The sequence below is a fragment of the Cetorhinus maximus genome, chromosome 21, assembly GCF_964194155.1.
Source record: "Cetorhinus maximus chromosome 21, sCetMax3.hap1.1, whole genome shotgun sequence".
NCBI lineage: Eukaryota > Metazoa > Chordata > Chondrichthyes > Lamniformes > Cetorhinidae > Cetorhinus > Cetorhinus maximus.
Genome location: NC_135899.1, coordinates 10,199,202 through 10,225,712, shown reverse-complemented (window position 1 = coordinate 10,225,712; position 26,511 = coordinate 10,199,202). Strand labels below are relative to the sequence as shown.

The 26,511-nt window shown below is 46.2% G+C and overlaps 1 protein-coding gene and 1 long non-coding RNA gene across 2 annotated transcripts in view; both read left to right on the top strand.

Moving 5' to 3' along the window:
- The window catches only part of LOC144695676 (uncharacterized), a 306,135-nt gene that overhangs the window by 146,105 nt on the left and 133,519 nt on the right, over positions 1-26,511 (top strand). The window lies entirely within an intron of this gene.
- On the top strand, positions 1,341-23,023 carry LOC144695659 (nuclear factor 7, brain-like). Its single transcript, XM_078566585.1, has 6 exons — positions 1,341-2,015; positions 2,106-2,201; positions 2,295-2,528; positions 3,597-3,619; positions 11,801-11,916; positions 22,446-23,023. The coding sequence occupies exons 1-6, from the start codon at positions 1,608-1,610 to the stop codon at positions 23,021-23,023; spliced, it is 1,455 nt and encodes a 484-aa protein (XP_078422711.1). The 5' UTR covers positions 1,341-1,607.

Genomic DNA, 26,511 nt, shown 5'->3' with positions numbered 1-26,511 from the left:
CTTCCAACATGTCTTCCTTTTTCCTCAACTAAGGATAGCCTCTCTACTCCCCATCCAGCCACCACCCCTACCCCCACCCCCACCTCCATCGTCGTTGACAGGGCCCCCCACCGTCTCTGATCTATTTCATGCCTTTCTTCTTTGATCCCTTCCTCTCCCTCCCTTAACATCACTAGATTTCTCCCTGTCTTCACCTTCCACCCCTCTCGTCTCCATATTGAACCATCATTCTCCACTATTTCCACCACCAGGAGTGTGATGCCACCACCAAATAATATTTCACTGTCTTCCCCTTTTATTATTCCGAAGTGTCTGTTTCACCTGCAAAGTTCTGGTCCATTCCAGCCCCAACATCCCCTCTCTTTCCTACAGCACCTTTCCATGCAAACACAAGAAATGCAACACCTGCCCTTTTACATCCTCCCTTCTCACCATTCAAAGCCCCAAAAGCTCCTCCTAAGTGAAGCATCAATTTACTTGTACTCCTTCCAATGTATTATATTTTACTTGGTGCTCATGATGCGGTTGCCTCTACATTGACCACACTCAGACTGGGTGACCATCTTGTGGAAAAGCTTCATTCGCTCTGCAGGCATGACACTGAGCTTCCTGTTGCTTGTCATTTTAATTCCCCGTCTTGCTCCCACTCTGGTCTTTCTGTCCCTGGCCTGTTACAGTTTCCAATGAACTCAAAACAAGCTCGAGAAACAACACCCCATATTTAATCTCAGCTCCCTACAGCAACACTGAGTTGAACAAATTTACATCATAACCTCTGCCTGCATTTTGTGCCCTTTTAGGCGGCTGTTATCCCTCCATTCACACCCCATTTCAACACATCCCTTGTATCTTTACAGTGCCCATTACCAGAAAACCTTCTGTCATCAACCCTACCACGACCTACCTACAGGGTTGCCGGGGGGGCGTTCCTTGCTGTGATCTAATTGCCCGATATGTCTCGCTACATTGCAACAGTGACTATATTGCAAAAGCATTTCCTGGGTCTTACAAGTATTTTCGGACGACTCGATTTCGTGAAAGGCGCTAAATAAATGCACGAAATGAATTTTTCTTTCTAGCGGTTAATTCAAATGGAATCTGACGGCCCAAATCCCTCTAAAGCTCTTCCCAGCGCCCGTTATCAAAATAATTGCTTAACATTTATGGTAATTGATATTTTAGGGTGAGCGGCTACAATGATTAACCTAATTTAGTTTATGGATCTGGATTTACACCATGTTTCTCAGAATAGTTTATAACCGTCAGCAAGTTCCTCTGGAGCAAAGTGCGATAGAATCTCGAACCTCGCCCATCTCCGCCTCCTCCCTCTCTCCAATCTTTCTCTCCACCCACTGCCAACTCTCCATGGACTTTCACCCTCTCTGGCTGGGTTCAATCATTCTCCATTTTCTAAACCTGTGCATCGCTCCCCCCACTCTCTGCCTTGTTTTCCCATGTAAAAGACTACGGCACTTAGTTTAGTAATAACAATAACTACCCGAGCATTGAGATGAATTTCGTCGACAAATCCGTGATCTGAAGGTGTTCGAAAGCGCAGTAAAGTCGAAACTGAAACCGGATTGAATCAGCAGTTGTTGAGTGTGAACATGGCTTCTAAACAGCAGGGAGAAAATTTCACAGAGGATTTAAATTGTCCAATTTGTCTTGATTTCTTCACCGATCCGGTAATACTGGATTGTGGACACAACTTCTGCCGCTCATGTATCACCCAGTGTTGGGAAAAGGAGGTAAACTCCTGCCCGGAATGTAGAGAGCAGTTTCCGGAAATAAACCTCAGGGTAAATCGGGCTTTAGCGAATCTGGCCGAGAAAGCTCGAAAATTACAGCTCGATCCGAAAGAGAAGGAAAGTAAACTTCACTGTGAGGAACATCAGGAAGAACTGAAGCTGTTTTGTGAAACTGACAAGAAATTGATCTGTTTGATTTGTCGAGATTCGCGGGAACACAAATCTCACGACTTTATGCCGATTAAAGAAGCTGTTGAAATCTACAAGGTAAAAGGGAAAATATTTTCTAAGCTGATAGTTTTATCACATTTTCATGGTCTAACACTTCCATTCTGTGATTTTCTCTCCCAATCCCAGGATCAGCTGAAATCTTCCTTAGATTCTCTCACAGAGAAGAAATCGGCGGTTCTAGAAACGGAACAGAAACAGAAACAGAAGATTTCCGAAGTTAGGGTAAGGTCTCCCTGTGCTGATTTTCTGGGATCTCGGTTAGTTTTGTTCCCTTTATCGCGGGACATTAATTATGTTTCATCTTCCATTTGTTAGGAACAGTCGAGCAGTCTGCAGACCCACATCACATCCGAGTTCACTAAAATGCACCAGATTCTCACTGAGAAAGAGCAGCGTTTACTCAGAGATCTCAGGGAAGAAGAGGAGAGGATTCTAGAACCAATGGAGAAAAACCTTCGAGAGATTCAGGAGAATTTAAATTCTATTGAGGAGAAGCTCTCAAACTTTCAGAAACAGATGGTGCAAAAAGACGAGTTGATATTTTTGAAGGTGAGGGAACATATTGCGGGTCAGTTCAATGAGGCTTCACACAGTCACAAAATAACTGATAACTGAAATAAATATAGAATGTACGGAAAAAATAAAAACGGAGTTAAACAAATTTCTGTCTGTTTCGTGGCAATTCTGCGGTCTCCCCGAAATAATCGGCTTCCACATTGTCTGCAGATTCCCGGGAATACTTGTAACCTCCCGAGAATGAGTTTTCTTGATCTTCTCACTTGCTTTGTGATTATTTCCGTGTTGCCAAGTTTAATTTTCTCCTGGACGCCTATTTCGATCCAGTTACAGCTCATGTTGTGTGTGTGTGGGTCTGTCTGGTACGGTGTGTGAGAGTCACTGTCTGTGAGAGGGACTGAAGTTGAGTTCCAGTTTATTTGACTCTCCACAATCTTCCTTCCAAAATGTATCACTTTACACTTCCGAGTTAAATCTCATCTGCTTTGAGTCTGCTCATTTCACCAGCCGCCCTGTTGATGTCCTCCTGAACTGTGTGCAGGTCAACTCATTACAGAAAGGATGTAATTGCATTAGGACACAGAGGAGATTTACGAGGATGTGACCAGGACTAGAAAAATGCAGCTATGAGGAAAGATTGGATAGACTGGGGCTGTTTTCCCTGCAACAGAGGAGGCTGAGGGGAGATTTGAGACATACAGAATTGTGAGGGGCCTGATATTGTGGGTGGGGAAGGGCCTATTTACATGCCAGAGAGGTCAGTGATGAGGGGGCACAGGTTTAAAGTTTTGGATAGAACGATGAGAGGGGAGATGAGGAAAAACTTTTACACCCAGAGGGTTGTGGGATCTGGAACTCACTGCCTTAAAGGGTAGTAGAGGCAGAAACCCTGAACTCATTTAAAAACTGCCTGAATATTGACATCAAGTGCTGTAACCTGCAGGGCCGTGGACCAAATGGTGCAAAGTGCGATTAGGCTGGGTGTTTTTTTCCATCTGGCGCAGACACGATGGGCCAAGTGGCCTCTTTCTGTGCCGTAAACTTTCTATGATTCTAAATCTGTGACTTTGCTCCTCACTGTTCATGATTCATTTCTTTCAGGAGGAAGCTTGTCGGAAGAGAAGGTAGGACATGCTCTCTACTGAAATTCTGCACAGTTTGGTAAAATAACTCAGAAAGGTTTTGTTATGATTTCTTTTCTAGTTACCATCGCAACATTAAAGGGTCATTCATCGGGCGACAATAACTCTGCTTATGGTTTAAGCAGTAGTCTTTTATTAAAATGACAAACTTTATTCCAGCCGTTAGATGAGATTTCATATAACTGGTCTACATTATTGTATTAAATTACAAGATGCCATTCAATCCTGAAGTGCTCACTTGCAGGCTGCAGACTACTGTTAGTGCGGCTGTGACCTTCCGACTGAACCTGAGAGAGCCACACCACCCATGTTTCCATGGTGTCGACCATCCATGTCCCTGCAAGGCTCCTGATCAACCCGGGAGAGTCATATGTTAATGGGGGAATGGGTTTTGTTTTTATTCCAATATAGAATCTTGATCTGTATCCTTAACACACCAGCAAAACAGACCCAGCAGATGTGGCGGCACTGTGGGATAAACCTTGGAGGGAGTTGCTCTGGGAGTCCATAACATTGACTCCAGAGCCCATGAAGCCTCATGGCGTCAGGTCAAACATGGACGAGGAAACCTGCTGATTATCTTGTACCCACCCATCCGCCACACCTCAGCCCCTCACCCTTGCCTCAGCTGATGAATAAGCACTCCTCCACATTGAACTTCACTTGGAGGAAGCACTGAGTGGCAAAGGAGTAGAATGTACACTGGATAGGATTCAGTGTCCATCACCAAGATTGGCTCGGTCGTGGAACTACCTCCCTAGAGCACTGTGAGCGTACCTACACCACATGGACTGCAGAAGTTCAAAGAGGCAGCTCACCACCACCTTATGAAGGGCAATTAGGGGGGCAATAATGCTGGCCTCACCAGCGCTGCCCACATCTCATTCATTGATAAAAAACAATTTGCCACTACTGGCCGAGCTGGATATGCCCCAAAGGACATAGCTGCTAGACTGGGTCTGTGGCAGGTAGTGAGGGAACCAACAAGAGGGAAAAACATACTTGACCTCTTCCTCGCTAATCTGCCTGCTGAGCATGCATCTGTCCATGGCTGTATCAGTAGGAGTGACCACCACACAGTCTTTGTGGAGGTGAACTCCTGCCTTCAGATTGAGGATACCCACACACAAGACTGGGCATCCATGGAGCGCTGTGGACCATCAGCAGCAGCAAAATTGTACTCAACCACACTCTGTAACTTCGTGGCTCGGCATATCCCCAACTCTACCCTTACCACCAAGCCATGGCATTGACCCTGGTTCAATGAAGGCCCAGATTTTCCGGCCCTGTCGCTGCTGCGACCCACCGTGGGCAAGGCAGCAGCCCAGCCACAAGTCCATTGACTGGCGGTGGGACTGGAAGATCGTGGCGGCGGGCGGGTGTGGAAAACTCCGCCTTTTCAGGAGGGCATGCCAAGAGCAGCAGCATTTATACCTAAAAAGGAGGTGTCAACATGGTGAAGCCAGGACTCAGGACGACTTACATGTCAGACAGCGTAAGCCACATGCGATAGACACAGCTAAGCGATCCAACAACCAATGGATCAGATGTAAATTGTGCAGCTATGGCCCTTCCAGCCATGCATGGCGGTGGACAATTAAATAACTAATTTGGGGAGGAGTCTCCACAAATATCCCCACCCTCAATGATGTGGGAACCCATCACATCATTGCAAAAGATTAAGGATGAACCTTTTGCTACAATCTTTAGCCAGATGTGCCCAGTGGATGATCCATCTCAGCCATCTCCAGAAATTCCCTGCCTACCAGTCTTCAGCCAATTCGATTCATTCCATGTGACATCAAGAAACGGCTGAAGGCACTGTTTCCTGCAAAGCTATGGGCCCTAACAATATTCTGGCAATAGTACTGAAGACTTGTGCTCCAGAATGTCCTGCGCCCCGAGCCAAGCTGTTCCAGTAAAGCTACAACACTGGCATCTACCTGGCTATGTGGAAAATTGCCCAGGTATTTCCTTTCCACAAAGAGCAGGACAAATCTGGCCTGGCCAATTACCACCCCATCAGTCTACTCTCCATCATCAGTAAAGTGTTGGAAGGGGTCATCAGCAATGATATCAAGAGGCACTTGCTTAGCAATAACCTGCTCACTGACGCTAAGTTTGGGTTCCACCACAGTCACTCAAATCCTGACCTCATTACAGCCTTGATTCAATCATGGACAAAAGAGCTGAACTCCTTAGGTGAGGTGAGAGTGACTGCCTTTGACATCGTGGCCTAACTTGACCGAGTATGGCACCAAGGAGCCCAAGCGAAACTGGAATCAATGGAAATAAGGGGGGAAACTCTCCGGTGGTTGGAGCCATATCTAGCACAAAGAAAGATGGTTGTAGTTGTTGGAGGTCAATCATCTCAGCTCCAAGGCATCACTGCACGAGTTCCTCAGCCCATCCATCTTCATCTGCTTCATCAATGACACTCCTTCCATCATAAAGTCAGAAGTGGGGATGTTTGCTGATGATTGCACAATGTTCAACACCATTCACGACTCTTCAGATACTGAAACAGTCCATGTCCAAATGCAGCAAGACTAAACAATATGCAGGTTTGGGCTGACAAATGGCAAATAACATTCGGGCCATAGAAGTGCCAGGCAATGGCCATCTCCAACATGAGAAAACCTAACCATCGCCCCTTGATGTTCAATTATTTCCATTACCATTGCTGAATCGTGTGCTTGCACACAAACAGGAGAGAGAGCTCATCGTGAGTGAGATACAGCCAGAGTGAGTATGGGTATTGGCAATTTGGTGCACAGTGGGAATTCGGTGCATAGGGAAAAAGGTGCTCTTTGCATGTTTATTTGGATATTCAACTTCTTAAATCTTCAAAGAGTGGTCTTGTCCTGCTGCAGCAGTAGAGTCTACAAGGGAAAGGAATGATTGGTAAGTAGTGGGTCAGGTCAGGTAAGTATTTACTACTTTAATCGCTTCTAGTTTAAGGTTTTTTTGTGGTTTATACTTTGTATATACTACAGTAACGAAGATCAGGAAAGAAGGGCCCCAGAGTAATTGATTGAAAGGTTTAATTTAAAGGGATAAGACATGGCAGGAGAGCTCAAGCCATGGTGTGCTCCTCGTGCTCCATGTGGGAAGCAGGGGACATTTCCAGTGTCCGGGACCAGCATGTGTGCATGAAGTATGTCCAGCTGCAGCTCCTGGAATCTCGGGTTTCAGAGCTGGAACGGCGGCTGGGGACGCTGTGGAGCGTCCGCGAGTCTGAGAGCATTGTCGATAGCACGTTTAGAGAGGAGGTCACACCTCAGCTGAAGGGACTTGAGGAAGGAAGGGAATGGGTAACCACCAGGCAGTCGAAGAGAAACAGGCAGGTAGTTCAGGAATCCCCTGGGGTCCCGCTCGCAAATTGCTATTCCATTTTGGAGGCTGATGAGGGCGCTGGTTCCTCCAGGGAGTGCGGACAGAGCCAAGCGTCTGGCACCACAAGCAGCCTGTCTGTAAAGGAGGGGAGGAAGAGCAGTAGTAATAGGGGATTCTATAGTCAGGTAAACAGATAGGTGCTACTGTGGCCGTCAACGTGACTCCAGGATGGTATGCTGCCTCCCTGCTGCCAGGGTCCGGCATGTCACTGATCAGCTGCAGGGCATCCTGAAGGTGGAGGGTGATGAGGCAGAGGTCATGGCACAGTTTGGTACCAACGACATAGGTAGAAAGAGGGATGTGGTCTTGCATCAAGAATTCAGGGAGTTAGGCAGTGGACTAAAAAACAAGACCTTTCAGGTTGTAATCTCTGGATTACTCGCAGTGCCACGTGCTAGCGAGCTCAAAAATAGGAGAATAGCACAGATGAATATGTGGCTTAAGATTTGGTGCAGGAGGGAAAGTTTTAGATTCCTGGATGACTGGGACTGTTTCTGGGGAAGGTGGGACATGTACAAGCGGGACGGTCTACATCTGAACCAAAGCGGGACTAACATCCTTGCGGGTGGGTTTGCTAGTGCTGTTGGGAGGAGTTTAAACCAATTCGGCAGAGGGAGGGGACACAGAATGTTAGCCGGATAGGGACACATCATAATCCAGTAAAACAATCAAGTCTGAGGGAGGACAGCTGCATTATGTTTCAAGGGAGTAAGGCAAGGTTGGATGGCATCTACTTTAATGCCAGGAGTATTACAGGTAAAAAGGATGAGTTAAGGGTGAGCATTGACACGTGGAATGGTGATATAGTAGCCATTGCTGAGACGTGGTTGAGTGAGGGAAAGGATTGGCAGTCAACCTTCCGGGGTATAGAATATTCAGGCGAGACAGGGGAGGGGGTAAAAGAGGAGGAGCCATTGCATTATTAGTTAAGGAGCCAGTTACTGCAGTAAGGAGAGATGGTATCTTGGAGGGGGCATCGAATGAAGCTTTGCGGGTAGAGCTTTGGAATAAAAAAGGGGCAGATACATTGTTAGGTTTCCCAGATAGTCAGCGGGAAATTGAGGAGCAAATATGTGCACAATTTGCGGAGGTGTATAAAAACAATAACAATAGGGTAATTATATTAGGTGATTTCGACTTTCCCAACATTAATTAGGATAGACATAGTGTTAAGGACTTGAATGGAGTGGATTTCTTGAAATATGTACAGGAGAACTTTTTAGGTCAATATGTAGAGGGTCCACCAAGGGATGGCGCAGTGCTGGACCTAAATCTGGGGAATGAAGCCAGACCGGTGGCTGAGGTGGTGGTGGGGGAGCATTTTAGTGATAGCGACCACAACATGGTACAGTTTAAGTTTATAATGGACAAAGAAATAGACAAGTTGCAAAAAAATGGTTTGGATTGGGGGAGAGTGGATTTTCGTAAAATAAGGCAGGATCTGGCCAAGGTAAACGGGGAACAGCTACTTGTGGGGAAATCTACAGAGGAGCAGTGGGGGGCGTTGTAAAAGGAAATAGGGACTCTACAGGCTCAACATGTTCCCTCTAGGGTGATAGGAAGGAGTAACGAGCCCACAGAACCATGGATGACCTGAGATATTCAGGATACGATGAGAAGGAAAAGAAAGGCTTTTAGGAGGTACAAGGGAAGCAAATCAGTGGAGGCATTAATGGAGTACAGACAGTGCAGGGTGGAGCTTTATAAAGCAATTAGGAGAGCAAAGAGGGGATATAAGAAAGCTCTGGCTGGTAATAGTAGGGAAAATCCCAAGATATTCTATAAGTGTATCAATGGGAAGAGGATAACCAGGGAAAGAGTAGGGCCAATAAGGGACCAAGGGGGCAATCTATGGGTGGAGCCAGAGGACATCGCTAGAATGTTGAATGAATACTTCACGTCCGTCTTCACCCAAGAGAATGAAGATGAAGGTATTGAGCTCGGTGAGAGAGACTGCGAGGTTCTTAAGCAAATTGATATAGGGAGTGACAAGATATTGGAGGTGTTTGCAAGCTTAAAAGTGGACAAATCTCCAGGTCCAGATGATTTGTGTCCCAGACGGCTGAGGGAGGCAAGGGAAGAGATCGCAAGGGCTCTGACCCAAATTTTTAATTCCTCTCTGGCCACAGGGGAGGTTCCTGAGGACTGGGGAACAGCTAATGTGGTTCCGCTCTTTAAGAAGTGTTGTAGAGAAAAGCCAGGGAACCACAGGCCAGTGAGTCTCACGTCAGTGGTAGGGAAACTATTGGAGAAATTTCTGAAGGAGAGTATCCATCTCCACTTGGAGCAGCAAGGTTTGATCAGCGATAGTCAGCATGGCTTTGACAGAGGGAAGTCATACCTTACAAATTTGATTGAATTTTTTGAGGAGGTGACCAGGTGTGTAGAGGAGGGTCGTGCAGTTGATGTAGTTTATATGGATTTCAGCAAAGCCTTTCACAAGGTCACACATGGGAGACTTATAAAGAAGGCAAATGCACATGGGATACACGGTAATTTGATAAGTTGGATTCAAAATTGGCTTAGTTGTAGGAGACAGAGGGCGATGACAGAAGGATGCTTTAGTGACTGGAAGCTAGTGTCCAGTGGTGTGCCACAGGGATCTGTGCTGGATCCCCTATTATTTGTCATTTATATAAACAACATAGATGACTATGTGTGGGGTACGATTAGTATGTTTACGAATGACACAAAGATTACCCAGGTGCTTAACAGTGAGGTTGAGTGTCTTCGGCTACATGAAGATATAGACGGGATGGTCAAATGGGCAGATGGAATTTAACCCTGAAAGATGTGATGTGATACACTTTGGAAGGAGTAATTTGACAAGGAAGCATTCAATGAACGGCATGACACTAGTTCTGAGCAACAAATGGACCTTGGCGTTTGTGTCCATAGATCTCTGAAGGGGGAGGAGCATGTTAGTGGGGTAATGAAAAAGGCATATGGGACACTTGCCTTTCTCAATCGAAGCATAGATTACAAAAGTAGGGAAGTCATGTTGGAATTGTATAGAACCTTGGTGAGTCCACAGCTGGAGTACTGTGTGCAGTTCTGTTCACCACATTATAGGAAGGATGTTATTGCACTGGAGGAGATGCAGAGAAGATTCACCAGGATGTTGCCTGGGATGAAACATTTAAGTTATGAAGAGAGGTTGGATAGACTTGAGTTGTTTTCGTTGGAGCAGGGAAGACTGAGGGGCGACCTGATCGAGGTGTACAAGATTATTAGGGGCATGGAAAAGGTAGATAGGGAGCAGCTGTTCCCCTTAGTTGAAGGAACAGTCTCAAGGGGTCATAAGATCAAGTTGAAGGGCAGGAGGTTTAGGGGGGATATGAGAAAAAGGTTTTTTATCCAGAGGGTGGTGACGGTCTGGAATGCACTGCCTGGGAGGGTGGTGGATGCGGGTTGCCTCACATCCTTTAAAAAGAACCTGGATGAGCACTTGGCACGTCATAACATTCAATGCTATGGGCCATGTGCTGGTAAACGGAATTGGTAGGTAGGTCAGGTGTTTCTCACGTGTCGGTGCAGACTCGATGGGCCGAAGGGCCTCTTCTGCACTGTGTGATTCTGTGATTCTGTGAATCCCCCAATATCACCATCTTGGGGGTTAGAATTGACCAGAAACTGAACTGGATTAGCTGTGTAAATACTGTGGCTACAAGGGCAGTTCAGAGACTAGGAATCCAGCGGTGACTAACTCGCCTCCTGACTCCCCAAAGCCTGTCCACCATCCAGAAGACAAAAGTCAGGAGTGTGATGGAATACTTTCCACTTGCCTGAATGAGTGCTGCTCCAATAACATTCGAAAAGTTTGACACCATCCAGTACAAAGAAGCCCACTTGTTTGGCATCTCATCCACAAACATTAATTCTCACCAACACTGACGAACAGTGGCAGCAGTGTGTACCATCTACAGGATGTACAGCAGGGCCTCACCAAGGCTCCTGAGACAGCACCTTCCAAACCCACGACTGCTGATGGACAAGGGCAGCAGAAGCATGGGAACACCACTACCTGAAAGTTCCCCTCCAAGCCTCACACTATCCGGACTTGGAAATATATCACCGTTCCTTCACTGTCACTGGGTCAAAGTCCTGGAACTCCCTCCCTAACAGCACCATGGCTGTACCTACAACATGTGGACTGCAGCGGTTCAAGAATGCAGCTCACCACCGCCTTCTGAAGGTGCAATATGGCGTTGGCAATAAATGCTGGCATAGCAGTGAAGGCCACATCCCATGAATGAATTAGAAAAATCAACACAACAGCTGAAACTTGTTTTAAGATATACAGCAAAACTGACACCGAACCACAAGGAGATATTAATACCGATAACGGAGGTATGTTTTAAAGCGTATTAAAGGAAGAAAGAGGGATAGAAAGGCAGAAAGCTTTCAGAATTTCAGAGTTCAGGGCCTTGGCAGCTGAAGGTCCACCTGCCAATTGTGGAGTGATTAAAATCAGGGATATTCAAGAGGCCAGAAGTAGAGGAGCGCAGGTGTCTCGGAGAGTTGTGTAGACGTTTTCAGCCATTGCCTTTATTCTACAAGCTTTGTTTGTAATACAGCAGGTGGACAGGCTAAATGTTTATCTTCTCCTGTGATTTGTCATATCCCGGTAACTGATCTGTTATGGGCTATGGGCCTTTTTCAGGACATGGGTATTTCCATGCTCTGCCCTTGCATTTCATGTCTAAAATCATGCCTAAAGTGTTCTAATACAATGAATTTATAACAGAAACTGTTTCATATTAATAGGATTAGTGATGACGGTCATGAGCTCTCAGTGTCTGATGCTGCCCTGACTATCGGAAAGTTCAAAGGCCCTCTACAGTACACAGCGTGGAGGGAAATGATAAACTCCATCAATCCCGGTAAAACTCCTATATTAATTTTCATGATCAATAGGCCCCAGATTAAACACTCACATCACCGGTTGTTAATCCCTAGAGACTCTCCATTCTTATTTTTTTTTTTTCTGTGGTTTCCTCTGGGTAAGTGTCTGAAGCCATCAGCACTGTGTGTCAAAGCAGTGAAGGGATCTGTGTAACCAGAGGAATAGAGCACGGATCTCTGGATGTGAAATAGAATTTGTAGAGGAGATTGGACTGGAATTCTGGGAACATTTTTCATCAATGTATAATCAGGAAGTCATGCAGACTTTGAAGAGAATGTGTGAAAAGAGAGCAAATGCGTGAAGTGGAATTAAACTCCTTAGTCACGAGAAAGTGAGTCTGCACTGGAAAAGGGAGGACACCAGGGGTTTTATCCAAGTGTTCGAGATTGAAACAGTACAGAGGGGATGAACATTCATAGTTTTCACACCATCACAGAGTCTGCATCAATGTAAGGATAACGTCAAATTTAGTAAAGGGAGGGGACACAGCTGTTTGGGTTGAACGAGGTTGATTTTTTGAGTGACCCCATTGATCGAGCAGGTAGTGAAACAGTGAACCCACTTCTCTGTCTACGAACTTGATAAGAAGCCCAATCCATTCTAAGGGTTGAGCTGCAGTATAATGTCATTGTCCAGTTTCTCATAGGTCTGTTGTGTGGAAAGGTGCTCGGTGGTCCTTGTTAGACAGAGGTGGGCGGGGGTGTGGGAGAAACAAGAAATCCGATGTTCCTCCAGTGTGGGGTTGTGGTAGTGTGATCATCGTAAGGTCATAAGAAATAGGCGTAGGAATAAGCCATTTGGCTCAACCTGTTCTGCCATTTGATATGATCATGGCTCATGTGACTGTGGCCCTAACTGCCATTTTTTCCTGTCCCCTGTAGCCCTTCACTCCACTATCGATCAAAAATCTGTCTAATTTAGCCCTGACTAAATAACTTCGTCTCCATTGCTCTCTGTGGAAGAGAATTGCAAAGGCTAACATCCCTCCAAGAGAAGAAATTCCCTCTCATCTCTGTCTTAAAAGGGAGACAGACCCCTTATTTATAAACTATTTCCCCTGCTTCTAGATTCCCCCGCTAGTGGAAAGACCCTCTTAGTATGTCCCCTGTCAAGCTCCCACAGAATCATATATGCTTCAATAAGATCACCTCTGATTTTTCTAAACATCAGGCCTAATCTGCTGAACCTTTCCTCAAAAGACAACTCCTTCATCCCAGGAATCAGCCTAGTGAACCTTCTTTGAACTATTTCAAAGATAAATATATATCTCCTTTAAGTAAGGAAACTGTACTGTACCATTACTCTCGCCAATGCCCTATGCAGCTCTCTCAAGAGTTCTCCATTATTATGCTCCATCTCCCTTTCAATAGAGGACAACATTCCATTTTCTTATTAATAACTTGCCGTACCTGGTTAGGGAGGTAGTCAGAAAAGTGGAGTTGAAGCGACAATTAGAGCAACCATGATCTTATCGAATGGTGGAGCAGGTCAATGGGCAAATGGCCTACTCATGCTCATACTCCTTGTATTCTTGTGCCAAACGTTTATGATTAATGTACAAGATCCCCTTGTCCTCCAGTATTCAGCAATTTCTCCCCATTTAAATAATATTATACTTTTCAATTCTTCCTGAAAAAGTCATCCTCCACATTATGCTCCAGCTGCCAGTTTTTCCCACTTACTTAACCTCTCCATATCCCTTTGCAGACACCTTAAATCCCCCTTCATGATTTGCATTCCTGCATATTATCATCAGAAAATTTGTCTGCAATATAGTCTGTCCTTCTAATATGTCACGAATATAGATCATAAATAGTTGAGGGCCAAGCACTGATTATTGCAGAACTCCACTAGTTACAATTTACCAACCTGAAAATGACATATTTCCCCTGGCTCTCTGTGTCCTTCCAATTAGCCAATCGTCTAATAATGCCACTGTATCACCTCTAACACCTTGCGCTCTTATCTTCTGCAGTAAACTTTCATGCAGCACTTTATCGAATGCCTTTTGGAAATCAAAATACACTACACCTACTACTTTCCCATTATCCACCATGCTTGTTACATCATCAAAGAACTCTAATAAATTTGTCAAACATGATTTCCCTTTCAAAAAACAATGTTGACTCTGCCATATAATGTAACGATTTCTAAATGTCCTGCTATACCTTTTTAAGATTAAGGTTCCCAGGGTTTTCCCAATGACAGATGTTAGATTAGCTGGCCTGTAGTTCACTGATTTCTGTCCCCCTCCTTTCTTGAACAGTGATGTTACATTCATGGCTTTCCAGTCCGTTGTGAACTTTCCAGAATCTAGGGAATTTTGGAAGATCACAACAACCATTCCATTCAGCCACTTCCATTCAGACCCAATGATGCAAGTCATCAGGTCCAAGGTTATTGTCAGCTGTTAATCCCTTTAGTAGTTTTCCTACTGCTTTTTCTCGACTAATCATGATCGTTTCAAATTCCTTGGTCCCTTTTGCCCTTATTTTTCTTAGGATGCGTTTTTGTCTCTTCTACTGTGAAGAATACTTGTTCAAAGTCTCTGCCATGCCCCGGGTTCCCAGTATTAATTCCCCAGTCTCACCCTCTGAGAGGCCAGCACTGACCATCATTACTCTTCATTTTGATATAGTTGCAGAAGCTTTAACTGTCTGTTTTAGCTTTTTTGTAAGTTTTCTCTCATACTCCAATTTCTCCCTTTTTTTTTATACATCCTTTGCAGGTTTCTAAACTTTTCCAAATTTTCTGGACTACCACTGATCTTAGCAGCATTATACATCTTTTCTTTCAATTTTACATCACCCTTAACTTCCTTAGTTAGCCACAGATAGAGCACTCTGTTCACTGAGTCTTCCTTTCTGGATGGAATATAAACGTCTGCCACTGTTCCTCTACCATCTTATCTTTAATCTATTTCCCCAATCCACTTTAGCCAACGCTGTCTTCATGCCCATGCAACTGTCTTCATTTAAGTTTAAGGCACTAGTTTCAGACCTAAATTGCTCACCCTCAAACTGAATGTGAAATTTTATCATATATGATCTCTCTTACCGAGAGGATCTTTTACGATGAGGTAATTCTTTAATCCTGTCTCATTAGATATTTCCAGGTTTAAAATAGACTGTTTCCTGGTTGGTTCAGGAACATATTTTTTTCTAAGAAACTGTCCTGAGTGCAACCTATGAGCTCATCCTCAGGCTACCTTTTCCAATTTGATTTATCCAATCTGTATGAAGGTTAATATGGCCCATAGTTATTGCAGTATCTTTCTTACAATCCCTGGCTTCTGACTTGCCTTTATAACCATAGTGTCTATATGCTCACACAGTTCAGTGTCTGTTCCATGGTAATCCCCAAGGTGTTGATGGTGGGGGATAGAGTGATGGAAATGCAGCTGAATGTCAAGGATGATGCTTAGATTCCCTTTTGTTTGTGATAATCATTTCCCGGCGCTTATGTTACGTACTACTCATCAGCCCAAGATTGAATGCTGTCCAGGTCTTATAGCATACGGCCACCAACTGCTTCAGTATCAGAGATGTTGAAAATGGTGCTGAACACTTTGTAATCATCAGTGACCATCCCGTCAATTGATGGAAGGCAGATTATTGAGAAAGCAGCTGAAGACTGGTGGGTTGAGGTCACTAACCTGACAAACTCCTGCAGTGATCACCGGGGCTGAGATTATTGGTCTCCAAAAACTGCAAACATCTGCTTTGGTGCTGATATGATTTCTATAAATGGTGATTCCCTGACTGCTAATGACATCTTATCACTGGCTTTCAGCTCTTCTGTCCATGATGGACGAAGTCTGTATGGGATCTTGAGCCAAGTGGTCCTGCCGGAATGCAAACTGAGAATTGATAAGCATTTTAATTGCTGTGTAAATGCCATCTGATGGCATTGTTGGCAACAGTTGTCTGGCGATTGTTGCATCAGTGATTGGCCATTTTGGATTTGTCCTGCTTTTGGTGGACAGGATATGTTTGGGCAATTTCCCATATTGTTGGATAGATGCCTGTGTTGTAACTCTACTGGAACAACTTGGCTATGGGTGTAGCTAATTTTTGAGTACAAATCTTCAGTAGTGCAGCTGAGATGTTGTCTGAGCCCATAGCCTTTGCTCTTTCTAGTGAGATAATCCATTACTTGTGATCATGTGATGTCAGTTGAATCAGCTGAAGACTGGCATCTGTGACATTGATGACGTTGGAAGGAGACCAAGATGGATCATCCACTCGACATTTCAGGTTGAAAATGGTTGCTGTTGTTTCAGGCTTGTCTTTTGTATGACATGCGGGGCTCACTCCTCACTGTGCCTGGATATGTAAATGAAGCCTGCTTCTCCAGTGAGTAGTTTAATTGTCCACCCTCATTGATGACTGGATGTGGCAGAACTGCAATTTTTCAAGTAAAAACAGAGAAAGCTGGAAATGATGGTCAGGCAGCATCTTAGGAGAGATAATCAGAGTTAACAGGTGGAATCTTCCACTCTAAAGGCGACGTTCGGCGATGGGCACAGAAGTGGAAGTGATTCCCGCTGTCGGGTAGGGCCGCTGAACATGGGTGATCTTGCCCTTTTCCGCTTATTACTGATTCATTGATGTGGAGCACAGAAAATCTGGTGTTGAGCGCGGGCAGGAAGTCGCTGTCCCTATCATTACCTCATGGGTTCGCAGTCCAGGCGTCTTTATTTAAAGATACTCGGAAAACAGGGTGTAGCAGTCAGCAGGCTGCTTCCACCTCTGCTGAGCAAGTACGGGCTGCACCTAGACATAGCGGTGGGTTCAGATAAAATTAAGAAGTATGATGCTGGATTAGAACTGCTGTTGGCAGGAGTAGACCATCCAGCCCTTCGAGCCCACTCCGCCATTCAATGAGATCATGGCTGATCCTCTACTTCTACACCATTTTCCTGCACTATCCCCGGGTCCATTGATGTTTTTAATATGTAGACATCTATCCATTTCAATCTTGCACACACTCAATGACAGCCTCCACAGCCGTCTGGGACAGAGACTTCCAAAGATTCATCACCCTCTGAGTGAAGAAATTCCTCCTCATCTCGGTCCTAAATTACCTGCCCGTTATTCTGAAACTGTGTCCCCTGGTTCTAGACCCACCCGCCACATCAACCAGGGAAACATCTTTCCTGCATTTACCCTGTCAAGCCCTGTAAGAATTTTGTATATTTGAACGAGATCACCTCTCCTTCTTCTAAACTCCAGAGATTAATGGGCCCATCTATTTAATCTTTCCTTAAAGGGCAATCCCTCCATTCCAGGAATTAATTTGTGAACCTAAATTACACTCAGTCTATGGCAAGTATAACATTCCTTAGGTAAGGAGAACAAAACTACACATAATATTCCAGGTTCATTCTCACTAAGGCACTATATAACTGCAGTAAGACATCTTTACTCCTGCACTCAAATGCTTTTGCAATAAAGGTCAACATGGCATTTGCATTCTATATTCCTTGCTGTATCTGAATTTTAGCTTCCAGTGACTCATCAACAAGGACACTCAAGTCCCTTTGACGTTCAACATTTCCCAGCCCCTCATCATTTAAGAAATACTCTGTATTTCAGTTTTTGCCACGAAAGTGGATACCCCCATATTATTCCGCATTGAATTCCATCTGCCAGATTTTTGCCCACTCACTGAGCCTCTCCAAATCTCCTTGAATTATTTCTGCATCCTGCTCACAACCGACACTTCCATCTAGTTTTGTGACATCTGGAAACTTGGAAATATTACATTTAATCCCAACATCCAAATCATTGAAATGGATTATGAATATCTGGGGCCCAAGGACTTATCCTAGTGATACCCCACTAGTCACAACCTGCCCACCTGAAAATGACCCATTTATTCCTACTCTCTGTTTTCTGTCCGTTAACCAGTTCTCAATCCATGCCTGAACATTCCACCAAATTGCATTTGCTCTCATTTTGTTTGCCAAACTCTTGTGTGGGATGTTATCAAAAGCTTTTTGAAAATCTAAATACATCACAAACCCCAGTTACCCCCTACATATTCTGCTAGTTACATTCTCCAAAATCTCCAACAGGTTTGTTAAACATGATTTCTCTTTCATTAAGTCCATGTTGATTCTGCCCAAGCTCACCATTATTTTCCAAATGTCCTGTTATCACATCCTTTATTAATGATTCTAGCATTGACCGTACTACTGATGTTAGGCTAACAGGTCTGTAGTTTCCCCTTTTCTCTGTCCCTCCTTTCTGAAATAGTGGGGTTATACTTGCCACCCTCCCATCTGCAAGAACAATTCCAAGGTCTATAGGATTTTGAAAGATGAACACCAATGCACCGACTTTCTCTCCAGCCACCTCATTCAACATTCTGGGATGTAGATCACCAGGTCCAGGAGATTTATCTACTTTAAGTCCCATTCATTTCTCTAATACTTTTCTTTTACTAATGATATTGTGTTGCAGTTCCTTCTTGATATTTGTCCCTTGATCCTCCACTATTTCTGGGAGGTTTTTAATGTTGATCATTGATATTCGGGTGGATCATGAGAAAGTTCATGTGATTTGCCTTGGCCGCATCTGTCATTAAGTATGCAGTTTGTGGTGTGTTCAACCACAGTTTTCCTGTTAATTCATGTTTACTTCATGTTAATTCTTTATGTTAGAACATAAAATAGATAGTATTGTCTGTTTGCCTTGTTGACTCTTGGATATTAAAATTATTCTGTTTGCTTCAAAACATGGATCTATAGGCTTTAGTAAAAATAAAAGCAAAAACTGCGGATGCTTGAAATCCAAAACAAAAACAAAACCTGGAAAAACTCAGCAGGTCTGGCAGCATCTGCGTAAAGGAACACAGTTAACATTTCGAGTCCGAATGACCCTTCAACAGAGCTAAGTAAAAATAGAAGAGAGGTGAAATATAAGCTGCTTTAAGTGGGGGTGGGACAAGTAGAGCTAGATAGATGGCCAGTGATAGGTGGATATAACCAAAAGATGTCACAAACAAAAGGCCAAAGAGGTGTTGAAGGTGGAGATATTATCTAAGGAATGTGCTAATTAAGGGTAGAAAGCAGGACGAGCAAGGTACAGAAAGCCTTGGTGGGGGTGAGGTGGGGGTGAAGGAGTCGAAAAAGGCTAGAAGGAAGAGATAAAACAATGGATGGAAATACATTTAAAAATATTGGAAATAGGTGGGAAAAGAAAAATCTATTGAAATTATTGGAAAAAAAGAGGGGGATTGGAAAGGGGATGGGGATGGAGGAGAGAGTTCATGATCTAAAATTGTTGAACTCAATATTCAGTCTGGAAGGCTGTAAAGTGCCTCGTCAGAAGATGAGGTGTTGCTCCTCCAGTTTGCGTTGAGCTTCACTGGAACAATGCAGCAGGCCAAGGATGGACATGTGGGCATGAGAGCAGGGTTTGAGTGTTGAAATGGCAAGTGACAGGGAGGTCTTGATAATGCTTGCGGACAGACCAATGGTGTTCTGCAAAGCGGTCACCCAGTCTGCGTTTGGTCTCTCCAATGTAGAGGAAACCGCATTGGGAGCAACGAATGCAGTAGACTAAATTGAGGGAAGTGCAAGTGAAATGCTGCTTCACTTGAAATGTGTATTTGGGCCCTTGGACAGTGAGGAGAGGGGAAGTAAAGGGGAAGGTGTTGCACCTTCTGCGGTTGTATGGGAAGTGCCATGGGAGGGGATTGAGGTGTAGGGGGTGATGGAGGAGTGGACCAGGGTGTCCCGGAAGGAACGATCCATGCAGAATGCCACCAGGCGGGGTGAAGGGAAGATGTGTTTGGTGGTGGCATCATGCTGGAGTTGGTGGAAATGGTGAAGGATGATCCTTTGAATGTGGAGGCTGGTAGGGTGATAAGTGAGGACAAGGGGGACCCTATCATGTTTCTGGGAGGGAGAGGAATGCTTTATTATCTTAATTTATTATCTTTATTTATCTAATGTCTTTATTCTCTTAGTAAGTAACTGGGATTTCAAATTTGGTCAACTAACAAAAAAAAGTTAATGGGCACTAACCAGATGATAACCAAATTTGAGGGTCTTGTCTGGGACTGTAACAAGTTTTGGGCTCTGGCCGAGCAATATACCAAGAGAGGCAGCAGAACTCTACAGCAGATAGGGATCTGGGAATTCTGGTACATCAGTCACAAAAAATAATACGCAGGTACAGCAAGTGATTAGGAAGGTAAATGAAATGTTGATGTCTGTTGCAGGAGGAATCAAGTATTAAACGATACAATTGTTCCTACACCTTTACAGGGTCTTACTGAGAATGTATATGGAGTACTGTGTACCATTTTGATCTCCTAACTTAAGAAATCAGATAATACATGAGAATCAGTTCAGAGAAGGCTCGCTTTACTGATTCCTGGTACGGAGGGGTTATTTTACGACAAAAGGTTGAGCAGGTTGGGCCTATACACATTGGAGTTTAGACGAACGAGACGTGATCTTACTGAAACATGTAAGATGCTGAGAGGATGTTTCTTTTGGAGAGGAGTCTGTAACCTGGGGACAGTTTAAAAATTAGGGGTCTCCCATTTAAGACTGAGATGAGGAGAATTTGTTTCCTGTCAGAGGGTCGTTAAGTTTGGAATTCTCTTCCCCAGCGAGCAGTGAAGGCTGGGTCATTGAATATATTCAATCAGATCAGCCATTATCTTGTCAAATGGTGGAGCAGGCTTGAGGGGCTGAATGGCCTACTCTTGTTCCTAATTCTAGTGTTCTAATTTAATTTTGTTTGGTATCTTACAGGATAAGATTGCGTACAGCCTGTGTGACATTTTCACACTGCTTCTCGGAAGTATCACTCCCCACCCACACTCTCTCCAGCTCTCTTTCTCTCCTGCCCCTCTGTTTCCTCCCCATCTCTCCCCAACATTATCTTTCACCCTCCTGCTCACCTTCTCACAATCTCACTTCCCCCTCTCACATTCTTTGCCCCCCACCCCACTGTTGCTTTCCACTCCCTGTCCCTCATGCTCTCCCACTCCTCCCCCATCCTTCTCTCCACACATACTTTCTCACTCCCCTTGACCACACTCTCTCACTCACCTCCCATTCTCCCTTTCTCTCTCCCTCTTTAACTTCTGCTCTCTTTCTTACCTCTGCCCTACCCACAATCTTTCTCACTCCCCTTCCACACACTTTATCTCTCTTCTGCCATGCACTCATCACCCTCTCCACCCCCTCCTGCTAGATCTAACATCAGTCCCTCCTGTTCCCTACCTCCATTCCCTACCTATTGTCCCATTCCGGCCCTTTCGCTCTCTCTTCCACTGACCCAGACCTCACTCTCCTTCCTCCTTCCCTCATCATTCCACTTTACCTCTTCCACGCACCCTCTCCTCCCACGCACCCGCTCCTCCAACGGTCTCCCTTCACTCTTCCACACTTTTCCCTCTTCCGCACTATTTCCTCTCCCCCTTCTGCTTTCCTTCCTGCCTTGCACATTCTCTCACCTCTCCCACTCTCACACCTTCCCATTCTTCCTTCCACACTACTGCTGTCGCTAATCCTGCCCCTCTCTCTTTTCACACACTACCACTTTTGCATTCACCCTCCAGCTCCCCTCTCTCTCACACACTATCACACTCTCCCTGCCCCCCTACACTCTCTACCCCTCCATCTTGCTCTCTCACACCATCACACTCTCCCTGCCCCCTACACACTCTACCCCTCCATCTTGCTCTCTCACACCATCACACTCTCTCTGCCCCCCTGCACTCTCTACCCCTGCATCTCACTCTTTCACACCATCACACTCTCCCTGCCCCCTTGCACACTCTACCCCTGCATCTCACTCTCTACCCCTGCATCTTAGTCTCTCACACCATCTCAATCTCCCTGCCCCCGTACACTCTCTACCCCTCCATCTTGCTCTCTCACACCATCACACTCTCCCTGCCCCCCCAGCACTCTCTACCCCTGCATCTCACTCTCTCACACCATCACAATCTCCCTGCCCCCTTACACTCTCTACCCCTCCATCTTGCTCTCTCACACCATCACACTCTCCCTGCCCCCCCAGCACTCTCTACCCCTCCATCTCACTCACTCGGATCCCCACACACTTCCTACCACTCTCCTGCTCTCTTTACTCGAACCTCTCTTTCTCACCCACTCTCCCAATCTCCCTGTCATCCTGGTTTCTCTCTCTCTCTTGCTTCCTTTTTCTCAATCCCTCCTGCTCTCACTCTCTCCCACCTCTTCCTCTCCGGCACTCCGCTCCCACTCTCCCTCCCCACTCTCCTGCTCCCTCCCCCTCATCCACTCCCTCCTCTGCTACCATTTTCTCTCCTCAACTTCACCTCCCACCTCCATCTCTTTCCAGTTCCCTCTCTCTCTGCCTCCGACTCCCCCTCTGCTCTCTCTCCCATTTCCTCTCCACTCTCCCCCTCTCTCCCACCGGGATCCTTCCTCACACTCTACTCCTCCCCAGCACCTCTCTCTAAATCACTGACTGTGTTATTTTAACTTTCCCCCAGCTCCAGCCTCTCTGACACTGGATCCGGACACAGCGAATCCCTGGCTCATCCTGTCTGAGGACCGGACCAGTGTGAGACTCGGAGACAAACGGCAGCGGCTCCCTGACACCCCGGGGAGGTTTGATTCCTGGGTCTGTGTCCTGGGATCAGAAGCATTCACGTCAGGGAGACATTACTGGGAGGTGGAGGTGGGGGAGAAGACTCGGTGGTGGCTCGGAGTGGCCCGAGAGTCTGTGAACAGGAAAGGGGAAATCTCCCTCAGGACCGAGTCCGGATTCAGGACTGTGAGGCTAGAGTCCGGATTCTGGGCTGTGAGGCTGGATCCTGGAAGTGATTATTTTGCTGCCACATCCCCCTCTGATACCCACCTCACCCCGAGTGTGAATCCCCGGAAGATCGGGGTTTACCTGGACTATGAGGGTGGACAGGTGTCATTTTACAATGCGGACAACATGTCCCATCTCCACACTTTCACCCACACTTTCACTGGGAGAATCTTTCCCTTCTTCCGCCCGGGATTGAATATTGGCGGGAAAAACTCGGCACCGCTGACAATCTGCGGGATTAAAGGTCACTAACGGATCCATCCCATAATTTCACACATTTCCCTGCCTCCTGTCAGCTGTAAACCGATGGGTGTCAGTCTCAGTCACAGGTGGAGGGAGAAGCCAGGTTAACATTCCAGGTATTAACCCTGTGTGGAGATTGGGTGGGGTTCCCTGTGTGTGCGGTGGGTTGTCGGGGTCCCTATTTGTGTATTTGGGTAGGGGGTCCCTGTGAGTGCGTGTGCGTAGAGTATGGGGGTCCCTGTGTGCGTGTGTGCCTGGAGGTGGGGGTCCCTGTGTGTGTGTGTGCGTGGAGGGAGGGGGTCCCTGTGTGTGTGTGTGTGTGTGGAGGGCAGGGTTCCCTGTTAGTGTGTGGTGAGGGGGTGGGGGTCCCTGTGTGTGTGAGTGTGGTGGAGGGAGCGGGCGCCGCTGTGTGTGTGTGTGTGTGTGTGTGTGGGGTGGGGGTCCCTGTGTGAATGTGTGTGGGGTGGGGGTCCCTGTGTGTGTGTGTGGGAGTGGGGGGGGGTTTGGTCCCTGTGTGTGTGTGTGTGTGTGTGTGTGTGTGTGTCGGGTGGGGGTCCCTGTGTGTGTGAGTGGGGTAGGGGGGGGAGGGAGGGGGTGGGGATGTGGGGGTCCCTGTGTGTGTGTGTGGGGTGTCGCTTTGTTTGTGTGGGGGAGAGTGTCCCTCTGTGTGTCTCGGGGATGTGGGTCCCTGTGTGTGTGTGTGGTGGGGGGGGGGGGTTTCCCTGTCTGTGTGTGTGTGTGTGTGTGTGTGAGTGTGTGGGTGGGGTGGGGGTCCCTGTGTGTGTGGGGGGTGGGGGTCCCTGTGTGTGTGTGGGGGGTGTGTGATGTCGCTGTGCGTCTGTGTGTGTGTGTGAGGGGGGTTCCCTGTGTGTGTGTGGGTCGGGTGGGAGTCCCTGTGTGTGTGTGTTGGGGGGTTTTGGGGGTCCCTGTGTGTGTGTTGGTGGGTTGGGGTCCTTGTGTGTGTGTGTGTGGTGGGTGGGCTGGGGTGGGGCTCTCTGTGTGTCTGTGTGTGTGTGGGGGGGGTGGGTGTGTGGGGGTCCCTGGGTGTGTGTGTGTGTGGGGGTGGTGGTGGTCGCTGTGTGCATGGGTGGGGTTCCCTGTGTGTGTGTGTTGGGTGGTGGACCCTGTGTGTGTGTGTGTTTGGGGTGGGGGACCCTGTGTGTGTGTTTGGTGTGGGTGTCCCTGTGTGTGTGTGTGGGGTGGGGGTTCCAGTGTGTGTGTGTGTGTGTTTGTGCGTGTGTGTGTGTGTGTGTGTGATGGGGGTCCCTATGTGTGTGTGTGTGTGGGGTGGTGGTCCCTGTGTGTGTGAGAGAGGTGGGGGTCCCTGTGTTTGTGGGGGGTGGGTGGGGGTCCCTGTGTGTGTGTGTTGTGGGGGGGGAGGGTGGAGCGTGTGTCCCTGTGTGTGTGTGTGTGTGTGTGTGTATGGGGTGGGTGGTGTTCCTTGTTTGTGTGGGGTAGGGGTACCTGTGTGTATGTTTGGGTTTGGGGTCCCTGTGTGTGTGTGTGTGTGTCTGGGGGGGGTGGGGGGGGGTGGGGGGGGGGGGGGGTTTGCGTGGGGGTCCTGTGTGTGTATGTTCGGGATGGGGGGTCGCTGTGTGTGTGGGGAGGCTGGGGGTCCCTGAAAGATCAGTGAGGACCTCTGTAGGGCTGGGGGAAAGAAGGAGGGGGAGAGAAGAAACAAATAGAAGCTCAATTGTAGAGAGGAACTTACTGGGTAGAATGAGCTGTGAACTGCAGAAACCCGGTGACCTTCCTGCCTGTAATGTTGCTCCACAGGCGGAAGGTGGTGGAACATCAGCGTGTTTGAGATGAATCAGTTCAGTGATTCTCAGACTGGGGCCCGGCGAGTCTTTCCAGAGGGTCCAGGAAATAATTTCTTAAATAAAAAGAAATGAAGTGGGGGAAATAACAAGCTCCCCGCTTTGTATAAATTCCCAGGAGTTAGTGTTATTCCTGCATAAGCAGCTGTCAAGATTTCCACCCCCAAACCTCCCGAATTCTCTCCCTTCTTCACGGTGATGGACATTTCGGCTGTCATGGTTTTCAACGGTGAGTCTGACATTTCCTTTCGGTCGGAGGGGAGGGGAGGGGAGGTGGGAGACCAGCTGCTGCTGTGATCCTCGGCTGTCCTTCAATTTGGGCTCAGGCAGTGAGCAAGTGCCGTTATCATGCTGCCTGGCCTGCTGAGTATTTCCATCATTTTCTGTTTATATTAATCTCTAGTTGGTTTGTTTCTTATAATCGTGATAAAACTGTCAGTTTGACTTAATCCAAACTGTCACCGTGTTTCAATAACCGAACCTACTTGAGTGATTATATAACACTGAGAAACTGGACTGGGTTTGTACAGTTCTGTAAAAGAAGTTGCCTTGAGACCGTTTAAACATGTAAATGATGTGAGATTGCTGAGAGTAGTGATTTGACAGTCCGTCTGTATTGAAGATGATGTGTGAACTGATCGGGTTTCTCTGCCCTTAACAGATAATGTTTAACCGCATGAAAATCAGTTAATTTGCTGCACTAGAATGTTAGTGGAGGTAAAGTTGGAGCAGATTTCCAGCATCCGCAGTGTTTTGCTTTTATCTTAAAGTTATCATTTATCTCTGGATTGTCTGTTTACCTGTTTTATTAAAAACATCATTAAAGTTCTCTGTGCATGTAACCTGTTCATATTATGGCTATTATATAGCATTATAATTTACACTGGGTGTCCATGATTACATTTGTAAATTGTGTTTTCAAACAAAAATACCTGAGAACCACTGGATTGGAAGCAGGTTTTTTTTGTCAAAAAGGACACAGTTCATCATTAAATCCAAGAAGCAAAACTAAACATGTTGTTTGTTTTATTTACAAATTGCTCCAGAGTCTGGATCCTTCCAGCGCCCATTCCAGATTCATCAGGGTGATTTTAAGAGCCTCCGGCTGGAGTAAATGGAGCGATAGTCGTCTGGAAATGGGACTGAAGTTTACTCTGGGACTTCATGTCCCCACCCATAAGACCATCAGACCATAAGACGTAAGAGCAAAAGTAGGCCATTCGGTCCATCGAGTCTGCCCCGCCATGCAATGAGATCATGGCTAATCTGATAACCCACTTCCCTGTCTTTTCATATAACCCTTGATTCCCTTACTGATTAAAAATCTGTCTTACTCAGCCTTGAATGTACTTAACGACCCAACTTCCACAACCCTCTGCCATAAAGAATTCCACAGGTCCACTTCTCTCTGAGAGAAGAAATTCCTCCTCATCTCTGTCTTAAATGGGCGACCCCTTACGCTAACCTTATGCCCTCTGGTCCTAGAATGTTCTATAAGGGGAAACAACCTCTCAGCATCTACCCTGTCAAGCCCCCTAAGAATCCTATATGTATCAATTAGGTCGCCTCTTATTCTTCTAAAGTCCAATGAGTAGAGGCCAAGCCTACTCCACGAAGTGAAACGTTCACCTCTATCGGGGGAAAGAGCAGGGTAGGACGAATTTGATAACTTATCCA

Bases quoted from the DNA above. Each gene is read 5' to 3' on its own strand.
- LOC144695659 (XM_078566585.1), top strand. From the start codon at position 1,608: ATGGCTTCTAAACAGCAGGGAGAAAATTTCACAGAGGATTTAAATTGT. The intron at 3,620-11,800 runs GTAGGACATGCT...TCATATTAATAG, and splicing joins GAAGCTTGTCGGAAGAGAAG to GATTAGTGATGACGGTCATG. The intron at 11,917-22,445 runs GTAAAACTCCTA...ACTTTCCCCCAG, and splicing joins GATAAACTCCATCAATCCCG to CTCCAGCCTCTCTGACACTG.